Source organism: Gouania willdenowi, chromosome 22 (assembly GCF_900634775.1).
Source record: "Gouania willdenowi chromosome 22, fGouWil2.1, whole genome shotgun sequence".
NCBI classification, from domain to species: Eukaryota; Metazoa; Chordata; class Actinopteri; order Blenniiformes; family Gobiesocidae; genus Gouania; species Gouania willdenowi.
In genome coordinates, this window is record NC_041065.1 from 3,467,257 (window position 1) to 3,492,121 (window position 24,865).

At 38.1% G+C, this 24,865-nt stretch overlaps 1 protein-coding gene across 7 annotated transcripts in view; it reads left to right on the forward strand.

The window, feature by feature from the left end:
* map4k5 (mitogen-activated protein kinase kinase kinase kinase 5) overlaps nt 1–22,143 on the forward strand; it is a 72,961-nt gene extending 50,818 nt beyond the window's left edge. For all 7 annotated transcript variants that reach the window (XM_028437647.1, XM_028437649.1, XM_028437650.1 and 4 more), the window contains 11 exons: nt 483–543; nt 1,020–1,022; nt 1,093–1,207; nt 1,399–1,457; nt 2,308–2,411; nt 2,524–2,701; nt 2,784–2,852; nt 2,936–3,028; nt 6,694–6,764; nt 13,325–13,380; nt 21,311–22,143. In XM_028437647.1, the coding sequence (XP_028293448.1) occupies nt 483–543; nt 1,020–1,022; nt 1,093–1,207; nt 1,399–1,457; nt 2,308–2,411; nt 2,524–2,701; nt 2,784–2,852; nt 2,936–3,028; nt 6,694–6,764; nt 13,325–13,380; nt 21,311–21,398 (897 nt within the window). In that variant the 3' untranslated portion in view covers nt 21,399–22,143. The remainder of the gene's footprint in view (nt 1–482; nt 544–1,019; nt 1,023–1,092; nt 1,208–1,398; nt 1,458–2,307; nt 2,412–2,523; nt 2,702–2,783; nt 2,853–2,935; nt 3,029–6,693; nt 6,765–13,324; nt 13,381–21,310) is intronic.
* The last annotated feature ends 2,722 nt before the right edge of the window (nt 22,144–24,865 follow it).

Below are 24,865 nucleotides of genomic sequence, written 5' to 3' on the forward strand. Positions count from 1 at the left end.
GAGTTGGAACTGTTGCCCTGTGGTCACAACTGTTTTTAATCCTCTTTCGGGACAAAAAAAGAGGTACACGTCGACATCATTATTTAGATCAACCAAGAGCAGCACAAGTTGTCATTTTGACTGAAAGCGCTGCTAAATGATCTAAAAAACAGGCTGAATACTTCACTCCAATAGAAAACAATGGGATGTTTACTGGCAGTAGGGCCTTGAGACATCATCAGTCACGTGATTTGAAGATGGCGGAACACAGGCTTTAAAACTGTAAAGTAATCAATTTTTAAAAGGTCATTAAATGAATTTGGTGCATAATAATGTGTTTTGGTAGACATACAGTAGATCTTCTAATGAGTACATTTAGAAGATTGTTGGCCAAACTTGTAACAACAGTGGAGGATCCCTTTAGTAAATCAATCCCTGATTCCCACTAAAATCTAATAATAATTATAATTTTATTCATGTATTTTCTTACATATTTTCTCCAGCTTTTTCCAAGGAAGTGTACCTGGCTGTACGTTATCAACAACAACCTGATGTCCTTATCAGGTGAGTGACGGACATCAGCCACTGTCATAACCTGCTGCTTCTTTGTCCTGCATTATCTTGCTGCCCCTGAAGGCCACACACACACCCTTGCTCCACATCAGTAGGCCTAAAATAAATGTGTCTTTTGTTTGCCATCAGAGACCCTGAGTAAAGCTCTGTGTTTTATTTTCTGACACATCTGGCTTTATAGCTGGTTTTACTGCAGCTGACACGCTCAGATGTTGAGATCTTTGCAGGTCACATTGTTCACTGAAAAGGTGCCAGACTAGTCAAATCCATCCATCCATTTGATACCAAACCTAAGAGCCTGACCTTTTTCTCCATTTAACAGTCGAGGATGGGATTACAAAGAATGACGTCCACTTTGGGTTTTATCTTCATCAGTTAACCTCTGTTCTCTTCTTCTCTTCCCTTGGACGCTGTCCATTGTCCTCTCGGCCGGCTTCATTTGTTATTCTACTAACTGGCATCATCAGAAGGTAATCATGCCTCACATCACTGTCACAGTGCGGTTTTTTGCATATTCACATTTATTCATTGGTTTTGTAGGAAAATCCTTCCAGCTGTATTCTCACAATCTCATCGGGCTGTTTGAGCAGCTGAAGAAACCCGGTTTGGCAGCTCAGTTCCAGACTCATCGATTCCCAGACAAAATTTTGCCAAGGTGAGAGATCATTTGGCGTCTGATCTATTGAAGTTTAGTGTGTGTTGGTGTATTTCTCAAAAGCAAATACTGTATTGGAAGCTTTGAAGTCTTAACCAACAAGCATGTGTATCAATACAAGTAAAGACTTATTTACTTCTTCTAATCCAACTGGAATGAAATCACAACTACTTGCCTGTTTCTCCTTTTAGGAGATTTGCCTTAACAACAAAGATCCCAGACACAAAAGGTTGCCACAAATGTTGCATCGGTGAGTGTCAACATTTGGTTTATTCATCTTTCATTCAAGTATCAGGAAAACCTCTGTCATTCATCAGACCAAATGCCCTCACTTGCCAAATTAAACGTCGTCAGATGAAAGGGCCTCAGGCTTCAAAATAAAAGTCATCAGACTCAAATGAAACCGTCTCAGGTCGTAAAACACAACATGATATTGTATTTTGAAAAAAACTGAAGGAGACTTGACGTCATCACTAAGTGCTGCTTCGCATTCGAGAGTAAGTTGAAAGCTGTTATTTTCTATTTATTTTTAAAGGTTAAGATATATCAATGTTTCATTCAAAGGTATCGTGGAGGATGTTATTTTGGCTTCAAATTCCATGTGGATCATAAAGACTATTGGTCCTCCTGTTCATGTAAGGTCGTCGTACGTGCTCATCCCTAGTAGGGGTTGAACAGACTAGTCGACTTAATGCTGCTTTCACACCGGATGTGTCACAAAATGTCCGTACGTCGAGATTACATACAAAGTCAATGGATAGATCCGGCCCAGATGCAAAATCTTCCCCGTGCGGTGGTGCGGTTCGATCCGCACGTGAAGTGCGTTAAAAATGAGGCCAGGCCCGAACTCGGCTCGGGCCAAGACTCTAAACTCTAGTTTGGTTTGACAAGTGAAGCCGTTTCATCTGACGGATGTTTTCCTTATACCGGATACTTCACTGTGAGACCTGAGGATGTCCTATAATCTAGAGTAGATCTTACTTATCACGTATGAACATAATGACTCAGGAAGGTGTTTTCTCTGCCCAGGTTGATTTGGTTTCTATGTTTAAGCCACACATTCACCACGTGAAGTGAAACTCTTTTTCTGGTCATTTCAGTGAGAAACCCATATACTGGCCACAAATACCTGTGTGGGGCCCTTCAGTCTGGAATTGTCCTGTTGCAGTGGTACGAGCCCATGCAGAGGTTTATGCTCATCAAGGTCAGTTTGTTCATTGATCTTCATCTCAGATGCTTCCCAGCATCAGGCAGTAAGAAACCTAATCCCTTATTAACATTGAACACTGATCTCTCCATCTCTGCTCTGTCCACAGCACTTCGACTTTCCTCTTCCCAGCCCACTGAAGGTGTTTGAGATGCTGGTGGTCCCAGAGCAGGAGTACCCTCTTGTGTGCGTGGCCATCAGTCAGGGCATGGAGCCGGGCCAGGTGGTCCGCTTCGAGACCATCAACCTCAACTCCTGCTCCTCGTGGTTCACAGAGATTGGAACAAGTGAGGGAAACATCGTGATCTGAAATTTGAAACAAATGCATTGAAGATGACACAGATTCAGAAGTTCTTGTTCTTCCCACAGGTAATCAACAGGTGGATGCGATCCACGTCACCCAGCTGGAGAGGGACACAGTATTGGTGTGTTTGGATCGTGAGTACACTCAGCTTCAGTCAAAATTCACATATCTTACGCAGCCTTCGTCTCACGTTTGGGTTTTAAATCTGCCTTCACAGAAAATTTGAAAATTGTTAATCTTCAGGGCCGACTTAAGTCCAACAAGAAGCTGGCGTCTGAGCTCAGCTTTGACTTTTGCATCGCATCAGTTGGTGAGCTTCCTTCTCTCAGGTCATTTCTTCTTGTTGTCGTTAAAGCGGTCGTTCCAATCGTACGTTTTCAGAATTAATCTATGTTGTTTTCTAATGTTGTTTTGTTAATAGTGTTATCTGACTTAAAAAAATCATACTGTCAACCGAAAATTACAAACCCTAAACAAGACAATAGGGGTGCATACAGAAGTAGTTTAAAAGATCACCTTATTGTTCTTTTATCACCTGAGACAAACATCCACATTTATTGTTTGTACACCTTTTTTTAAAAAAAATTGGCACGCATGTTAGAGATTTGGTCAATTGAAATCTGATCTTACTACTTTAACATATTCTGTCCATTTGGACCAAATATTGTAGCATTTGTCTTTTTGCACCCTGAGGGAAAACGGCGTGCGTGCGTATACGTATATATATATGTGTGTGTATACCGTATTTTTTGGACTATAAGGCGCACCAGTTTGTTGTTGTTATTATTATTATTATTATTATTATTATTGTTATTATTATTATTATTATTAAGGCTCATTAAACGAAACAAAATAGTCAGATAAGTCAAACTTTATTCAACTCATTAACAATAACTCTCAACATTGTTCAGGTTTAACACATAAAATACAGAACAATACACTCTTTCAGTTCAGTATGTTGAAGCACAGTACTGGTACATATCGCTCCATGAGGCGTCTGACTAAGGTAGCCCTGAAGCGCCAAAAATCAAGTGGTGCAGCTTCATAGTTTATCAAAGTTGTACTAAAACATTTTGACATATTCATTTCATACATAAGGCGCACTGTCGATTTTTGAGAAAAGGATTTTAAGTGTGCCCTATAGTCCAAAATATACGGTATATATACAGTGATGTTGATAGGTTTTCAATGTAGTGAGTCTCCAGGACCCACAGGTAGTGATATGAGTGGGTCCATGGGCAATTCAATGGGTCCCCAATAAAAAAATGTATTTCTTTCTATTTCTTAAATTGTAGTGTCAAACTCTCTTAATGGTGGTATGATATGTCTATAATTATCATATATATTCATGTACTGTATGTTAAAAATGTATCTGAAATTAAACAATACAATTTCAAATCTGAAAAGTTTATTGCACAGTAACAGTTTATATTATACTTTTGTAGCAACATAAAAGAGCACCAAATTAAATGACTAAAATTCAAATGAAAACAAAATGGTGTCTGTTGTACAAACATAAATTATCAATAAAAGTGTTGATTTTAACACAAACAAAACATTTTCATCACCATGACAGAGTCAGAAAATAAATTGTGACCAAAATCTTCTTGTCTGAACATCAACTAAATCAAATGAAGTCAATCACTATGAAACTTATAGCACAAAATGTAACTTAACTAACAGTGAAAAGTCTGTTGAGAAAAATAAAATGATCAGATATGTTTGTGGTGTATTATAAGCAGCTAGTTAACTGGCTGATTGTTGTTGTAGCGGCTAAACTAGCATGTACTCAAGGTGATCATGTCTGTGCTGAGTTAATGCGTAAAGGGGTCAGCTGACGGCTAGCATTCTTTTGCTAGTTACTGTGATTTTAAACATAAGTTGTTGTTCACAATGTGTCGTTTTTCATGGGAAAAATGAGGTGCGTCACTGGGACGCATGGATAGTGGATTTAATGCGTCCTTTTAGATTTTTATGCGCAGGACGCGTACCTAGCAACGTCACTGTATATATGTATGTACAGTGTATATATATTAGTTATACCCCCCTCCCCCCAAAAAAATAAAAATTAAAAATGACCAGTCACCCCTAAATTGCATTTCACAAGCACAATATTCAATAAACCACTAAAATACAGTAGAACAGATTTATAAAATACAAACAATTCATATGGAGTCATTACGTTATTGCAGTTTTTTTCAACCTTGGGGTCAGGACCTCATGTGGGGTCGCCTGGAATTAAAATGGGTTTTAAATGTCTAGTAATTGGTTAAAAAAAGAGAGAAAAACTAGGTGAAAATGGATTAAAATTCTATTTTTAAAATTTTTGGAATTATTTTTCAAATACACATCACAGACAATATCAAATAACTATATCCTATACTTTAACTTTCTCAAATAGTTTAAATAAAATGTAGTATAAAAATATCTAAGCTGGCACACTTGTCACTTTGTCACTAATCCTGGCGACTGTATTTGTAACACACTTTAATAAACGTTATCAAAAAGTAATTGAAGAAAAAACAAGTCTCTAGGGTCGCTGGACATTTGTGATATTAAAATAAGGGCTTATATAAAAATACTAATATAGTTTCCGGACAAAAAAAAGTGTACATATTTTAACTTAACGTTGGTGCCCAACAAGATGGTTTTTACCCAAAATGTGGTGCTAAGCTCTGTTGGGCAGTTCCTGGTATCAGTGGATAGGTCTGGTCCTACCGAGTCCGAAATGTACCTGTGGTGGCAGTAGAGTCTGAATTGAGCCGCTGGCGGCGAAACGCACACTTTGTGGAAACGATAAAAAACCTAGTAAAAATGGAACGGAGGCTCTAAAGGATTAAAGCATGGCTTCATTTAAAATGATCATTTCATTCTCTATTTTTTTATTAAAATTAACTTGTTTTATCATGCCACTAGTTAAATGCCTTTCTTCATTGACAATAAAGATCATTAACACTAAACACATAAAGAAAGTAATAATGAGAAACCTAAAGATCCCAAAAAACAGAAATTAAAAGAGCCTTATATTATTGGACCGGGAACAAAATGTAACGTGGAACTAAAGTAAAAAAAATAATGATTTACGTCAGCATTTACTTCACATGGAGCAGAACAATAAACAAACTTTCAATAGCTGACTTAAAAAATAAATTTCCTTTTTTGTTTTGTTTTTTAAGCTTTTTGTTACAGATTGCAAACAATGTTTGGTTATTTCCTGTATTTTAAAGCAGTACGTGTTCCCTGTTAGTTCAATACATTTGAAAGTGTGTTATTTGGCAACATAATTTGTGGGCGGTGGGGGGGGGGGGGGGGGGGGGCTGGAAAGTTCACCTTCATTCAAAGTGGGCAATATCCAGAACTACTGCACAAATGTACTCCTTCTCATTTTTAAAAAGTGTTTTTGTAATCTCATTTCCTAATGAAGGGGGTCCTGTTCAGGGTGTTAATATTTGTTGCCTTAGACCACGCCAGGGGCCATAGCAGCCCAACCCTAACCCTAACAAACAAACAAAACAACAAAATTACACAAATAATACACAAAACTACTCCAAAACTACAAATATGAAAAATAACTGAAAAATATCCAAGAAACAACATAAAATGACTCTAAAAACACAACAAAATATAGAAAAATAACTGCCCTGTCCTCCGATTGGTCATCATTTTGACTCAAACAATCATATTTTTGTGGCCCCCGCTGTGATAAAAGTTGCCCATTTTTGCCTCAGACCCCGATTCAGCTTTGATAGGCTGCACAGGATAATTGTGCATAAAGCACAGTTAAATTAAGTATTTTGGGCACGTATAGCAAACATAATAAAAACTGCAATAAATAACGATGTTTGTTTAAATGGTCTTTTTTTTTTATTTCAAGAGTGCGTCTACACAAATCCTAACTCATCATTTCAAAAGAAACAAAGCTAATTTGTGTTTGAGGACCTTGTTTACTAATGAACACGTTTGTTTTTATCCCAGTGTGCCTGCAGGACAGCGTCCTGGCCTTCTGGAAACATGGCATGCAGGGGAAGAGCTTCAAATCTAATGAGGTAAACGTCATTGTGTGTGCGTGCATGTGTGTGTGTTAATCCAATACAAGTAAAAGTAGCTCAGTCAAAATAAGTGAAAGTACTTGAATAAATAGTATTGAAAGTAGTTAAAAATCTCCATCATAATTTTCATCATCATAATTGCAATTAAGTAAAGACTGAAGCACCATGTGTTGCATGTTTATAGTACTGTAGTACAACTGAATAACACTGTGGTGTTTCATTAACTCACATAACATTTAGGTTTGTGTTTGCAATATTTTCATTTGACAAACTTGATTTATTGAGTAACATTTGATCATCGTGAGATAAGGGTGTACGATCTGAAGATATTAGATCGGATTACAGATCGGAAGGATTACAACATGATGACCATCTCTCAAATCTCGGAGACCGTAGAACCGTCTGTTGTTCACATTTTAACCCTCGCGGACTGAGAGACGTTTGAGGAAACTGCATGTATTTCTCTCCTATAACTAACTCTCCGTCGCTCCACAGCAGCAGAGCGATGAGGCTCACGGGGCTGTTTACACATTCTTAAAGGGACAGTGTCCTAAATGTGATTTACTTTAAAAACTACTTTCTACAACTGCCCTGAAAAAAAGCAACACTACAGAATTTAATGACGCATTTCAGCCTTAATGAAGGAAAACGTCAAAAGTGACACAAAAATGTTGTTATTGAGCTGCTAGTGATTAATAAAAGGGTCTTTGTGGCATTTTTCTCCACTGACTTTGACCTATTATTGTTTTTCTTGTAAAACTATTAAAAGAAATTAGAAAACATAAATTAGATGGTTTATATCGCCTATCGCCATTTTAAGGAAAAATATAGAGATAACGATATTGGTTCATATCACACAGGCCTAATGTAACCAAAGCAGTGATGTTTTATCTTGTTAAGGATATGATTGTCTAAACTGTGTGAAATGAGGCGTTCAAACACTGCTTAAAGTAGGATTTTATTAATATGAGTGTGTTACCTCAATAACAAATAGAAATCACTAGACAGATGTGCTGCCTTGTTATGTAGCAAGTGTCGCTAATGCTAATGCTACACCACTTTAATTAAACAAAGTAAAAAGACTGTGACTATAAGAACATATCAGCCTTTTTGTTTGATGTTAATTGTACTTGGAACCAGTTTGATAAATTGCTTACATACATTTTTAAAAATTATGTTAAATGACCTTGTCGTAAATGATCTTTATTGCTTTTTTCCATTTAGGGCGATGATTTTATATAGTTAAATGTGCAAAGGAAACTGAATAATTATTTAATTTCAACCATATAAATTCTAACTTTTATTTGTTTTTTATTGCTTTTATGCTTTTGTACATGTACTCTTATCATGCACCAAACAACACTATAAGTAATGAATAAGTATTTATAACTTGTACAAATATATTGGCAACTTCTATCATAGTAGGACCACAAAAATGGGTTTGTTTGCTTAGAGGGCCACAGGAATTTTTGTGTATTTCTATCTTTTTGTGTGCTTTTGTTGTCATTATCTGTAATGTTGTATATTTTTCTAAGTAATTATGTGTATTACTGTTGCTTTTTGTTCATTTTTGTAGTAGTTTTGTGTGTTTTTGGAGTATTTTCTGTTTTCTTGTATTTTTCTGTCATTTTGTACATTTGCTTTGGGGGCCGCATAACATAGACCGAGGGCCGCAATTGGTCTCCAAGCCGCCAGTTGCATATGTCTGCGCTAATACATGTTGTAGTAATTAGGAAACGCACCTACAATTATCTAATAGGTTTAAACCGTTTATCTATCTATAAAAGCAAAAAAGGTCTGTGTGTGTGGAGCGAATATCTCAAAATACACTAAACTAAATATTTATACAAAAAATACACTAAAATGACGACAGAAATGCACAAAACTACGCAAAAAAAAATGAAATACACAAAATGACTCCAGAAACACACTACAATGGCAACAAAAACAATAATCATACAAAAAATGCACAGAAAGATATAAAAATACACATAATGACTCCAAAAAACATACATTACAGAAAAATACACCAAACGAAAAAAATATAAAATGAGTAAAAAAGAAACAACACATTCATCTTGTGCATGTCTCATAGAATTAAACCAGAGAAATAACACACGCTATTTTACTTTGCACATGCAAATATACCCCTTTATAACACTACAGAGTATGTTATTATTATGCCCATAATTGACAACGCTACTTAAGCTCCCACTATATATGAATACATATTTCCGACGGGCACTTTACTAGTTAATGTTAATGTCAAACGTATTAAGCGATGGAGTGCAGTTGGGGAATATGTCACAACAGAATTAACTAACTTTAAATTCAGAAATGGCAATACATTTTTTTTATATATTGTACTTAATATTTTGCAAATATATTAGGTACTTTTATATCATATATATATTGTAATTTTTCACAAACCACAACTATACCAACTATTCACCAACTTCACCCTGGGACCCGTGCACATTTTGCCACGGTCATTAACCCTCTGGGGTTAGAGAGCCAATAGCGGAAAAGTGCAGCATCCTCGGATGTCGGTTTCAACCCGTGTCGAAAGTGCGGATGTCGAACTACAAACCAGTTTTTAAATCAGATTGATTGGCCAAATAGAAGTGACATTTTCTTGAGCTGTCCGTGCAGGAAGACACTGCAGAGCGCTTCTAAAATGAAAGCGAAAGTGTTGAGCAGCAACAAAGAACCACGCTGAAACCTCTCATTATAGCTGCTTCCTATTGGTTGAGAAGAAGAAGGCCATTGTCCAATCATAATGTCCACATATAGCGGAAATTTTGTTTTCAAGCGACTGGTAAACAGAGACGGAGAAAGAGAGGGTGAGTTGAGAGATTTGAGATAATAGTGATTATTACTGTGATTTGACTGTTTAGTTAGTGTGTAGTGAGTGAGATTAGAGTGTAGTGTAGTGTCTAGTATATTAGTTTATTGTTTTATATCAACACAATGAGGCACAAATAATTTGCCTTTCCCTGTATTTGTGATTCATAATTTTTTGTAAATCTTTGTACAAAATCACCAGAGACATTGCTTCCATTTTACTGTAAATAGCTGTATATGTGTTTTTTGATTCATCTGTATATAAATTTTTGAAATATATAGTTTAGATTTGCTATACAAGCAATAAAAATAATTCGTTAAAAATGTTTGTGACTTTTATAGTAAAAAAACTAACTTTTTCCCACTCGAATTTGAGTTTTCATAGTGGTTTTAGATCCACTGTGTTAATACAGTATGCCGTATTAAAGAAAATACATCACAGTCATATTTGGGAGGTTCTCCTGAAAAAAATGATACCAAACATGCAATGTTTATGGATTTTCTTATATGAAAAATAAAGATAAAATCAAACACAATGAAAAAACAGCAAAAACGTCTTAGGCCCCAGAGGGTTAATTCGTGACCCACTTTTTTTCTTTTTTTTTTTTTTTTTTTTAGAATTCCTTGACCAAGTTTAGTTTTTCAAAAATAGCTGTTGAAAACACACATACATAATGTTTTCTAAAACATAAATCCATAGGAGCAAATCACTGGTAAAAAACCAGTAAAACTTTGGAAAACAATCACCAGTAATACATATTTGCTTCCTGGTAAAGATAGTAGCTCTAACAACTGGTAAAATGATAAACTACAGGGATGCATTTACTCCTTCTCTGGGTCCTAGTGCCAGCCGGCCGGTGAAGCCTGTTCCATTTACCGTGTTTACTGAGGTCCGTGTGTGTTCAATAAGTCCGTGTGAAAGTCTGCATGTTTGTGCTTTGGTCCATTCAATCTTTTCATTATATCCACATCTTCAAAGGCTCTTATTAGATAAATAATCACCATGTCGTCATTATTGCGCATGCGCAGAACGACCAGAATTAACTTAAAGGGGAATTAAGTGTTTATAAGATAGAGGAATTATCTAATTCAGAATTAAAATCGGAATAATCTAGCCACCTAATTCGAATTTAAGTTTAATTTGGAAATAAATTAGCATTAGGAATTAAGTGTTTACAAGTTCAATTTAAAGACTAATTAACTTTTATTCTGCTTGAAAGAAGAATTAAGGCTGCCATGCGTGTGCGTGTGTTGACTGCAGCGCTTAAATTAATCAGAAATGAAATTATAAGTGTGTGGGACAACGTTTTTACGCGTGAGCAATGTATCAGTGTTATTGTTCATGTCTTTTGCGTCTTCACTGCTCACTTTTTGTTTTGGCCTCATCAACAAAGCCCTGTTCAGTCTGTTTTTGTGTTGGTGCTAATTTCAAGAGCTCAGCCTTCAGGTGTAACGCAGCCAAGTGCCTTTGTGTCTGGCCCAGGTAATGAATTTGTCCACCTTTCACGGAGCAATGGCGTGCTAACCAGATCACAAGTCGCCTTCAACGGCACAATGAAAGTTCAAGAGATCAACGGGAGGTGAATGTTTCTGTGTTAATGAAAGGTGATACTGCCACGGAGGCCTTGTCAGACGTGGCCTCTGTGGCACTGGGATGGAACAAAGAACCCTGCTTGAAGGATTTTTGAAATGTCAGCAGCCATGCAACATTTATGGCCAATCATAAACGCGACCTGTCACACAACAGGGAGCAGCATTGAATAATTCAGGCTTCGTCTTGTTATGATTCCTCTGAAAAGTGACGCCGTTGGAGGAGGGCAGACCTTTACCAGATCACATCCCTCCTTTGGCCAAGGACTCACACCTTGCTGTGTCATTCACCGATGACCTTACATCTGTCATTCACACAGCTCTGTGTCAGGCTAGCTGGACAGGTGAGCTCTTAAGATGCGTTCACACCGAACGCCACTGAAGAGATTACATTACATTCAAATCAATGTAAATGATTCAACCTCAAGTTATCCGCCCTCAAGCGACTTGATTTGAGCGACTAGGTTAAGGGCGATTATGTTGCTCAAAAGTTTTCAACTTTGAGCTTTTTAACCATCTTCAAGCAACAACTCCTCTGTTCTTCACTGTCTGTAGAGCCAAGGCAGCAGCCCCTCCCTGCTCCCTCCCACTACAGTGAGACCGCTGCAGTGGAGGGCTGTACTACACCTCCTCAATTTATTAGGGTAAAATGTGTTAAGTGGTTAACTTCTTGAATGAGTCTACATTCTGAGTGAACTCATCCTTTAGTAACTCCGTAAGTTGATAATTTAAACCATAAAAGCTGAGCTGTTTATGATAAGTGCTGTAAATGTACGGCCAGAGAAGAAAGAAAAGAAGTGATCAGACCTCGCTCTCCTCTGTCACCGATTCCACACACACACACAAACACACACACACACACACACACACACACACACACACACACACACACACACTGTTCCCTGATCGTCCCGTCAGTGGAGCGATGGAGTTACCAAAAAGCACCACTATGTTCAAGCAACTCATCAGGGGAAATTGACTGCAGTCGCTACAGTCGCGTTTGGTGTTAACACACCTGTAGTCGTACAGCTATGACACACAGCTAAGATTTAATCACACAAATTTAAAAAAAAAAAAGCTATGTAGGGCTGGGCGATATGGACCAAAACTCATATCTCCATATTTATTCTCTAAATGACGATATATGATATAATTCTCAATAAAGTCTTCCCAAAAAGAGAGTTCTTGGTTAAATGTATTGATGCAAAATGTCACACAGGCACATTTATTAACGAACTGCTGCACAATATGTGTCACTTTTGGCTTTTTCTCCTCGAAGGGACAGCACGTGTGAGTGAGTTCTGTAGTGTGGGTTAGGAAGCACTCAGTGATCATCTAACTGTGCTTTACATGATATTCTGAGAAGTAAAAAAAAAAGCAGTATTTTAATACAAAATAAGATGTCAAATATAAATATATTGTTATAGGCATATATCGTCAAAATAGAAAACTCGATATATCTTAAATCTTGATATTTTGCACAGTCCTAATGCTATGAAACTCTGAGCCTCTCCACAGGAGAACAGATGAAGACATGATGTTTGTGATGCAAACCTGAATGAAATCAGTTGTTGAGCTTCAAAAATTACATCAGAGGGGGGCAACTTTCATCACAGCGGGGGCCACAATGTGATTATCTGATCCGAGGGTCACATGATCAACATCCATGTGAGCATTTAGCAAAATGACCAATCAGAGCATTAACACAGATTAAAGCCCACGGTGGTCATGGAGCGTCACTTAAGAATTTGTGTTCATGTACGGGCCCGTCCGTACATGAACACCGTAATTTCAGCTTATGAACCCGCTGTGTGTGTGTCATACATCATTGTATGTATTACATTCTGTCTGCGCACAGTGTTGACCGGCTATCTGAGTGGGTGTGTCTTACTCCTACAGCAGCAACGCCCATAATCAAAGCATTTTTTGAATTTCCCTCCTAGTGGCAGCTCAGCAGAAAGCAGAGGTTTAGTTACTTTTTAAAGTGACTAAATGTCTGTATTTCACCTCTGAGGATACTTCATCTTGTTACGCAGATCTGAGTGACCTAACGGCTGATAAATGAGGGCCGTGATCTTGTGATTAAACAGATGTTTAATGACCTACTGTTTGTTGTTTTTCAGGTGACCCAGGAGATCTCAGATCCAAGCAGAGTCTTTCGCCTCCTCGGATCTGACAGGTTAGCTGGTGTTTGTGATTGAAAGGCTCCCCAGTGGCTCTAATTGTCCTCCTCCAGGTCTCTGTGTTTTCCTGTGAGCTGCTAACCAATGAGCAGCAGCCTCCTCCTCTCCTGTGATTTATGTTTTCTTTGCTTTCGTTTCTCACTGAGCAGCTCAGAGATCTGATGTCATGTCTTTTCCCTCTTCACTCCGCTGTGTTTCCCTTAACGTTAATGTCAAGGTCGAACACAGCAACATAACCACAGTTTTAATACACATAATCCATCAAAAGTCAGTTTCATTTAACTGAGAGAAAGGAAGGCAGAAGAAAAGACTTAAGTGTAAAATATGTTTACTTACATTGAAATAAGCCTTTATTTTGCAACAATAATTTATCCTGCTAGGAAGCCTAGTGGACATGTGGCGGAGGGGCGTTGTAGAGCGCGCTGAGCATAGTGACGGAGCACATGTGGGGCGCGCTTATCAGACCTGAGACAGGGGGCGGTGGCAGGGAATAACATGCCGAGCGGCGTGATAGAGCGAACACGCGCAGCACATACACGATTCCACCCAGTGGAAGAGGGTTAGGAGACCCCACTATAAGAGCTGGAGCCTCTGAATTGAATTCCATGGGGTGAAACAATGCAGTTGTTAAGTTGGTTATGGTACAGCATTTCTGTAAAATAAAAAAACAGAATACATGTAACCTAGGGGTGTGACGACATCTCGTGCCACGAGATTTAACTCAACAAGATTTCTCGTAAAAAATCTCATGAGATTTTTTATTTATTTATTTTTATTTATTTATTTTGTGTGAGCTATCCAAACTTCTATTTGTGACCTGTGGGGGCAGTAATGAGCCTTTGCTACTTCGAGCCTGCCAGAACCGATTCGCAAAACAATATCCATAGACCTTAACCGTGACTGTACATTGACCCAAAACAAAGCCACATGTGGCCAAAAATAAAAGGAATGCATCAGCCACTGCTTGTTACAGAAAAACTTAAAGGTAGGGTAGGCAATTTTCAAAAGCTAGCATGATTTTTAATGTAGCTTCCGCGACGGCTCCGCCAATGGGTAAGAAGAAGAGGTAAAAAAAAGAGGCAAAAACCAAACTGGGCCCTTGTAGAGGGGGGCGGAGTTTGGGATCATGAAATAACTCTTCAGCAAACATTGCGACAAACACAACATTCAAGTTCAATTCAATACAACGGCACGTTAGCACAGAGAATGGATCTTTAGGATGGGTAGTTCACAGGTCAGCTACAGTGTGGCGCTGCCCTTACGGCGCGCCTCCTGCTGCCAACTGCTGGGAGGGAGGAGGGGGTGGAGCCAGAGGAGACGGTGACAAATGGGATATATAGTGATATAGGAGGAGTGAAAGTGTTTGTTGAGATAAGCCCGTTTACTCAGACTGTGCTCCTGACTCACATAGTGCATCTCAAATACCAATGACGTGGGACGGCGTTGCCGTAGAGATGACCTAGCTTTATTTTTGCTAAATTTTCCGAGGGGGGCATACCCCCAGCCCCCCAGGTGTTGCGCGTCATCGGCGCACAGTGGCGGCAGCTCGCTATGAGTTTTAGCCTACTACTTTTTTTTCTGGACATCTCTGGTCATGCTTTTCTGGATTTTTTGTAAACTTTCAAAAACAAAAGTGTTTTTTTATATTAAAATAACAAATAAAAACCTCACAGATAAATATAAACTGAACAGTGTAAAATAGTTAGAATATCTGTGGATATCATGAAATACACAGAACAACTGATGAAGATGATTCATTTAGTTTGAAATAGTTTTTCTCCATAACAGTTGATAAGTTGGGTCAGACGATGCTATCTGTAGCAGCGCTTCTAGCCCCGCCCACATCCTCTACCACAGAGAGTGGTCGACTGTCACTACAATCATTTATCACTGACTTTGTTCATTTGTTACTCATGGATTTATTCATTTTAGTTCTGAACCCTGTCTGAGTGTCAGTGTGGATTGGAGACACTGTCTGCTCCACGAGGACAGTGATTCTCAACTGGTGGGTCGCAGACCTGTACTGGGTGGGTTGCAGAAAGCTGGTCAAAAATAAATAAATACTTAATGTCTTTCATGTTGGACTCTTTTATTTTGAAAGAAAGGAGTGCTGTGAAATGCATGCTGTACAGGAAAATATATAGATTTATGTTTTTAAAAAATATTTTATAAGTGTGTTTTCAACTAATTTTGATTGGTTGACTTCTAACATAATGTGGGTTAATGATCGTGGCTAGATGTGGGCCCCAGGGTGAGACCAGTTGAGAACCACTGCTTAAGGACTGTTGTCCCTGTTAGCATTGAGGCGCTAGCTGCTAGATGTTAGCATTGAGGCGCTAACTGCTACATCTTTAGCATTGAGGTGCTAGCTGCATCAGTATTACGGGTATACTGGGAACTTCTGCAATTAGAAAGGTTCCACGCTGTTTGGAGTGCGAGAAAAAAAAAGCCATTACCGGTAACTGCGTTATTTTTTAGCGCGTTGTTTTCCTGTCATTTATTAATTGCAGTTAACGCAATAATACTTAATACCATAAAAACACAAAGATGAACTGAATTTCTTAGTTTTTACAGCTTTATTTTTTAGTTTGATGTATTTTTAGGGACTGTGTCATAGTCCCACAGTTCCTTTAAAGAGAAGACGATGAATAGCATTTCAAACAGAAATAGAAAGAAATACAAACTTACCAAAAATATTTATAAAAAGCTCCTTTTTTTAGTTCTCAGCTGATGGCTGGTGTTTGATTTGGTTTGCATGATTGTAAAAGTAATCCCATTACATGTGTCTGTGAATCTGATCACATTGGGAATAGCTCAGTGCACGTTTTGAAGGTAAACGTCCAACGATTTTGTTGCCCCGCCCCCTGCCACAGCAGCCAGTGATGTGTCTGTTTGATGCCACATGATTAATTCACCGGCGTGTGGGCGCTGCCAGCCTGGTTTGAGTGTCTCTGCTCTCCTCTGTAATTTCATCTGATGGAACATACAGTAGAGCGTCACCGCCTTCAGACGGTACCTGAAGATGTACACGCCGCTGTCCTGGCCTGACTTTTGGTCGGCATGACATTTCAGGAGCCTTTGATCCTGTTCTACACACTGAGTCAGTTCTGAGCTGAAAATTACAGTCACAGCTTTTTAAGAAGTATTTTTACCTACAGCAGAGATGGGCAACTGTTATTACAGGGGGGTGTGGCCACAAAAGTGTGATTGTATGTGTATGTGTGTGAGGGTCACATGTTCAACATTCATGTCACCATTAGAATAATGACCAATCAGAGCATTAATACAGAAAGGAACAAAGGATTTGCGTGTTTTTGTGTTCATTCTGTGTGTTTCAACAAAAATTACATTTCTGTTGTCATTTTCTATGTCTTTCTGTTATTTTATGTGTTTTTTTGTGTGTGTTTTTCGAAACGTTTTCTATTTGATATATCTTTGTCATTTTGTGTGTTTTTCGGGTCATGTTGTGTTTTTGTTTTATTTTGCTATAGTTTTTGCATGTTTTTAAGAGTCATTTTGTGTATTTTTGTTGTCTCGTGTGTTTTTATGTTATTTTTGTATTCATCTTGTGCGTTTGAGTAATTTTTTATATTTCTGTTGTCATTTTCTATGTCTTTCTGTTACTTTGTGTGTTTTTGGAGTAATTTTTGTGTATTTATTTTGTCTATCTTTTTGTTATTTTGTGTGTTCTATGAGTCATTGGCCTTCATTTAGTGGATCAAACGTTCATACTGATCAGATCTGAGCGTATGACGTGCGTTCAACCAAATTCACACAAGCTCCGGTATTATTATTGTGACGTAAGCGTACGCTACGATCAGATCTCACGTCTGGTCTGACTTTGTGTACTCAAATCTAAGTGTGTATTTGTGCTGCAGCACAACCAAGTCTGACTGAATATCAAACAAGCTGTCATTTAAGCATAAGCAGACACACTTTCAGAACAGATCAAAACGGATTATTAAACAGAAATACTTTTATAAAATTTTTTTTAAAAAGCCCACATTATTACTGATACCTGCACTTTTTTGGTTTTCCTTCAATAAACGCACTGACAAACTCTGCTACCAGGAAGGAGCGCTTCGGTTTAGCATTATACGCACGGATCACAGGAGCGCTGCTTGTGATCTGTTTGTTGGACCAGCGGGGGAACGCTGCTGTGTATACTGTATACAGTGGAAGTGTGTGACATTATTTTAACCTGTTTTGCACAACAATGTGTATCCGAATCAGTGGCAACTCAGCCTCCACTGAGGCTTTTTAAGGGATTCCTTCATTTCTTTTTATGCGTTATTTATTGCTTCCAGCGTGCGGACAACTGAGGCCAATGAACAACATATTTCTGTGTGTCTCACATAGACTGTACAAAGAATGGACGGAATAAATGAATTTTTGCTAAAACAATTTTATTTTGTTTTTCAAAGTGAACAGACACGTGTTTTATTTATTTATTCATTGGATTATGTTAGGCTTAGAATATCAGTACGGAGGTAAACTCAGACCGTGACAATGGAACAATCTCCCCGGTGGACTGAAGCATTTATTTTTAGAGCTCCCCCTGCTGACTGGCTGCAGTATAGGTCATAAACCCCGCCTCCTCGTCACGTCATTTTTTTCCAAACCTAAACTCTGCTGTGATCGTTAGTTATTATCACCCTACGTTGTGTTCAAGTGCTCATTTTTCTGTGAAGTTTGTTTGAAATAAGTTATTTGAGATTAAAAACGGGATTTTATGTCATATATGACGATGATTGACAGCCGCGGGTTTTGCGTAGCTCTCTTTGTGAATAGCATAAGCAGTTACATCGTGAAGGAACGCAGAGACGCAATTAAACTTTTTTGTTCAGTTTTTTTTGTTTTTTTTGAGCTATCAAAATGAGTTGTTCTGCAGTAAGCTGTTCTAAGACGTTGGTAGAATTTCCTGTGAGAAAGATTCTTATGTTCTTGGCGTAGCAGGGTTGTGTAAGTCATCGGGGCTGTACGCTAAATGGGCGGGGCGTGTTACCAGGATAGGAGGGATTTATGCTTTTACATTCTATTTAAACCATCATTTGGCAAGGTAAATTTATTTGTATTGCGCATTTTATACACAAGGCAACTCACTGTGCTTTACATGATTAAAAAGTGCAACAGAAAACATTCAACAGCTTAAAATCAAAAAGAACATTAAAGTCGGCAACAAAAACATTTAAAACATCAACAAACATCAACAACAATATCACCTCAAATCTCTCTCTCAATCATATGCAGTAGAGAAAAAAGTGCTGCAGCGTTCTGAACCAGCTGTAGATGTTTGATGAAGACCATTACAATAGTCCAGTCTGCTGGAGATAAAAGCATGGACCAGTTTCTCCTGATCTTTCTGAGCCATTAAACCTTTCACTCTGGAGATGTTCTTTAGGTGGTAGAAGATGTTTTTGTGATAGATTTGATCTGATGCTGAATGTCAGATCTGAGTCAATCAGAACACCAAGGTTTTTGACTTGGTCTTTATCTTCTAAAGATCCAGACTCAGATACTTGCTGACAGCAGTCCTCTTTTCATTGTTACCAAAGACAATCACCTTCATCTTGTCATGGTTTAGTTGAAGGAAGTTTTCACTCATCCAGCAGTTTACTTTTTCTAACCAGTCACACAACACCTCAATGGGACCATAGTCATCTGGGTTCAGTGATACATATAGTTGTGTGTCATCTGCGTAGCTCTGATAATCAACCTTACAGTTCTGTAAGGTCGATCGGCACCGATTTCCCTGAATTTGGGGGATCAGCGATTGGCCGATCTTTGCATATGAAACCGATCTTTTCTACCTCCGCAAAGGTCTTAAAGTCAGTCATAAAGTCAGCTACTGTCTCGTTCTGCTGTGAGGTGACTGACAGACCCGCCCACCAGCTCATGTGTCAGTGTGTGTGCTGCGCATGCCTCTATAACACAGGACAACAACAGCCAGAGCAGCCATTAGCTTAGCATGTCGGCAGTTTTACACAAAAAAAGAGAGCAAAAGATCACTGTTTGTACTTCCTGTAACGCAGAAATAAGCCTTGGTGGAGCTTCAAACAAAACGCTACTTCATTCACTATTTAATAAACCACCACACCACGCATTATCCTTTAACTGATGAAACCTAAATATTTATAATTATTTATTTATTTAGCTTTTGTCCTGTCAGCTGTTGCAAGTTATTTATAGAATAATATTTTTACATTTAAATATCCACAAAGCTGCTGCATTTGGATGTTTTTTTATTTATTATTTTTGCTCTACAAGGAAACTTAAAACTCAGGACACTTTATTGGTATTTTGTTAGTTTGTCCTGTAGATTATTATTTTATCATCTACCCCAAACCCTGTGATTTTCTTTTTTTGTAAAACTAAAATACTGCTGACTGTGCACTTTATTTTAGTCAAAGAGCTCCAAACAGGTCTGCAGTGTGACCTGATGGACATGTTTATTTAGTTTTTAAAATGTCTAAAGGAACTGATATCATTTAGTATTTTGGAGAGCAATGTTCTAAACTTTTCATTTATATTTGAGATAACTACCTCATGTGCAGTTAAAACAACACGTTTGGTTTGTTTCACAGGTATTATTGAATGTTTTACAATCAAATAAGTTTGGAACATTCAAGGTGTATGATATCAATTATAAAGAAAAAATCAAGATCGGTCAAAGTCGGTATCGGCCAGTCAGGCTTTTAAAAAAATTGGTAATCAGTGCACCCCTAGTATAAAGGCTAAACAGAAGGGGTCCAAGACCAGAGCCCTGAGGAACCCCACAGGACATTGGTAATCTGTCAGATTCAAAGTTTACAATTACATTGATTAATTGATTGCAAAATAACTTTGCTCCTCCAACTAGGACTTAAACCATTGCATTACTTTTCCATTTAGTCCAACCCATGTTTGCAATCTGTGCAACAAAAGTGTATGATCTACAGTGTCAAATGCAGCAGAATGAGAACAGATACTTTTCCTGAATCAGCGTTCAACCTGGTAATGATGATCAAATTCAGCCGCCACATTTATCAACACCTGATCATTGGTGCGCTGACACGTATGTCATCTCATAGGGGCAATGTCAAGGATGTGCAGTCAACCTTTTTTGGAGCTAAAATGTCAAAGTCAAGTGTCAAAAACCCAAAATTTTCCATATATTTAAGAATATAATAATTTAAGTTTGATGCTTACTTTTATGAAAAGCTCATCTCAAGTAGACTATTTTTAATTCATTAGACAGAAGCTGTACGACCCCCCCCCACCAAAAAAAAAAAAAAAGTAACTTGAGATACAGTGCTCAGACTGGTACCATTGAACAACATTTCCATTCAATGTGTGACCTTGACCTTTGCTCAAGGTCCTATTTGAGGTCAAGATCAGTCTTTTGTTTTTCTTGCATTATTACTTTCAATTTAATTAGTAAAAAGAACAACATAAAAGGACATTACTGAACTACAAAATACACACAATAAGACGTCTTTCACATGAGGATTTCTATTTGCCAATTTTCAATTGCCAAATACGTATTTGCCTTGCAAATACAGGTCTTGCCTAGTTTCATATATTTATTCTGTTATTTTGTTTGGGTTTTTGTTTTGTGTTTTAAGAGTCATGTGTATTTATGTTGTGCTTTTGTGTGTTTTGTTGTATTTTTTGGGGTCATTTTGTGCGTTTACTTTCGAAGCCACACAAAATTAGTCCACGGGCCATTCTTAGCCCATGTCATTTCTAATCCACTGTATTTACAACTGTGTACTTATAAGATGCTAAATCCAGAATTAGTCTTTTTCTGCATGTTGTCACCCTTACATACTGTATATATGCACTGTGCATTTATTCTTTTTCGTTCTTGATTTGAATATAAAGTTTATCCATGTGTCTTCTGATCAGAATGATTGATTATGAAACGTGTTTGTGTTTGTTGTGCAGGGTGGTGGTTCTGGAGAGCCGGCCCACCGACATCCCCACGGCTCTGAGCAACCTCTACACGTTAGCAGGTCACGAGAACAGTTACTGAAACACCACGTCTCATTTCTGGGAGAAAGGCCTGTTTTTCACCTGTTTTTTTCGGGAGAAATTCTGTTACTGATCCAAGTGTTTGCAGGTCAGTCAGAAGTCTGGAGTCAAACGTAGCCTTAAAACCAGATGGACTGAAGCTCTGCTCATCAAAAGTGACGAGCAGAGGAGGAGAAATGGTGACTTCATCACCAGTGTACAGTGTTACTTAGCCTTTTCCTTACAAACAACTAATCTCGTGGTATTATCGTCAACTAAAGTGCCAATAAATAAACTTCGCCAGAGTTCTGATTGTATTAGGCAACAATGGGAGATTTTATCTGCTTAATCTGTAAATGCTGTTGCTTTAAATATTCACTGAGACGACTCGAAAGGGTTTGTTCAAACTTATCGTCTGTTTTAATAGAAGTGGGTTATTTAAGCAATATTTATTAACCTCGGATAGATTTAGACACAAAGTGACGGTCTGCTGTGCAAAGGATGAACTACCTACTGAAGCGTTTCTGGGCTCATTTTACTGCTTTGTAATATAGGTGCATTTAAACCCCTTTATTTTACTCTTTTATAAAAATCTATTTTACTTCTCAATATTTGCACCTTGTATGCACTTTTGTACATTTTTTTAATTTAAATAAAATGACAAAATTGGGGGACAATGCTCGGTTTTGGGAACATCTCTGCATTCCCTTTGCAACATGTTTAAATGTATACAGTTTTTGTAATAAAAAGAAGCTGTTAACATGGCATGAATGGACAGTCGTCATTTAAGGTGTGTTTGTTCTACATGCTGAGTCAGCTCTTCAGGAAGTATTTTTACCTGCAGCAGAGATTGGTGATTGCCATCATAGGGGGCAGGACCACAAACTGAGGGTCACATGATCAACATTCGTGTCAGCATTAGAATAATGACCAATCAGAGGAAATGACAGAGTTTGTGTTTATTAGATTGGTCTATTTTTTTGTATTTCTCTTGTCATTTTATGTGTTTTTGTTATTTCTGTTTGCATCTGGTTTGTTTGAGTAATTGTTTTTGGAAGATTCAACATTGTAATTGAAGAAGTTTTTCTTATTATTATTCTTCCGCAACTTGCTTTGTCCTGGAACTCCTTCTAGGCTATTAATGTAGTCCTAATGACACGTCTGTCATCTCATAGGGACAATGTCAAGGATGTGCAGTCAAACTTTTTTGGAGCCATAAGGTCAAGGTCAAGGTTGCGTCAAGTGTCAAAAACCAAAATGTTCCATATCTCTACGAATATTTAATGTACAAGTTTGATGTTTACATTTATGAAAAGTTGATCTCAAGTGGAGTATTTTATTTTGTTGGACTGAAGCTGTACGACCTACCAGTAAAAAGATCAGTAGGGGTCAAAGTTCATGACACAAAAAAATCCTCTATAACTGGTACCATTGAACAACATTTCTTTTGTATGTGTGATCTTGACCTTTGCTCAAGGTCGTATTTAAGGCCAAGAACTCCTCAGAAAAGTGAACAAAGATAGATAAATACTTTATTGATCCCGAAGGAAATTGTGCAGCAGTCTGTTGCTCACATTCGCACAAACAGAGCAGCATCGACAGAATTTAAGAAGTTAAAAACACATAAAAAAAAAACAAGCAATAAATACATAACAGTCCAACAAAAGTTAAGGCACTGCAAGACATTTCTCTGCTCCTCCCAGAAGTGGCTCTGTTAAAAAGCCTGATGGACAAATGAGTTTTTCACTCTGCCAGAGAGAGGAGTCTGGAGCTCACGGCGCTTCTCTGGTGGGAGAAGACCCAGTTAAGGGGTGGCTCTGATTGGACAGGATCGCCCTGATCTTGGAGAACGTCCTCTGCTCCACCATCTTCTCCACTGAATTCAGGCCCAGTCCAACCACTGCACCCGCCTTTTTAATGAGCCGGTTCAGCCTCTGAGTGTCCCTTCGCTTTGCACTGCCCCCCCAACAAACAACAGCAAAAAAAGGACACTGGACACAATGGACAGACAAAACATGTCCTGTAAACAGCATCCATGTTCGCTGCCCAGCTCAGCTTGTTATCCAACTGCAGCCCCAGGTACTTCTAGGTAAAAAGACCGAGTTATTCCAGAGTGTCTCACATTGTCCCACAAGTGTCTCACATTGTCCCAGAAGTGTCTCAAATTGTCCCAATCTCCAAAATTGTCCTACAATGTCTCAAATTGTCGTACATGGTCCCAGAGGGTTCCATATTGTTCTAAATTATCCCAGAGTGTCTCAGCATGTCTCAAATTGTCCTGAACTGTCCCAGAGTGTCCTAAAATGTTTTACATTGTCCTAGAGCAGAGGTGGGCAACTTACTGTATATCACACCGGGGGCCACAAAAATGTGTTTGTTTGATGGAAGGGCCACATTATGTACATTCATGTCAGCATTTAGAGTAATGAGTGATCTGAGCATGAATACATTCTGTGTACGTTTGTTGTCGTTTTGCTTGTTATAAGTCATTTTGTGCATTTTCCTATAAAATGTATGTCTTTCGGAGTCATATTGTGTTGTCGTTTTCCTTTATTTTTGTTTATTTCTGTTGTCGTTTTGTTTGTAGTGCTGTGGGTTTGCAGAGTCATTTTTTGTGTTTTTCTAGTCTTTGTGTACTTTGGTTATAATATTGTATGTTTTTGAGTAATTTTTTAGCTTTTGTGTATTAGTGTTTGTTTTGTTCATTTTTGTAGTAGTTTTGTGTGTTTCTGGAATATTTTCCGTGTTTTTCTCTTGTCTTTTACTGTATTTCTCTGTAATGTATTTCTTGGTATTATTTAGTGTATTGTTGTCTTTTCTTTGTGTTTTTTACTGTCATTTTGTGCATTTACTTTGGGGGCCGCACAAAATTAGACAGAGGCCCGCATGTGGCCCCCGGGCCGCCAGTTGCCCATGTCTGTCCTGGAGTGTCCCAAATTGGGCCAGAATGTCTCAAGAGTGTCGAGAATCGTACTACATTGTCCTAGAGTGTCCCACATTGTCCCAGAGTGTCTTACGTACAAAAATACCTTTTTCCCTATAACTTGGCCACTGGTACTTTTAAACAACATTTAATTCAAAGTGAGACCTCAATGCTCTCAGGATGACGAAGCTCAGTCAAAACTAAAAAAAAAAATGCTGTTTTCCCGGTAACGCAAATTGAGGTACAGTGCTCAGACTGGTACCATTGAACAACATTTCCTTTCAATGTGTGACCTTGACCTTTGCCCAAGGTCATATTTAAAGTCATGGTCAGTCTTCTGTATGACTGATGCCATTTTGCACGCCATATTAGGAAAAACCGCTATAACTCTCATATACAAAGTTCAAACAGCCTCATACTGTATTTGTTACACTGTCCATCCCTAAACACGAATCAATGTGACAATTTTATTTTATTTATTTATTCAGTTCATTACTCATTACTCATCATGCTTTGCATTCTCAGATAGTGCCACTTTTAGTGGCGTCCGATGCTAACAGCTCTAG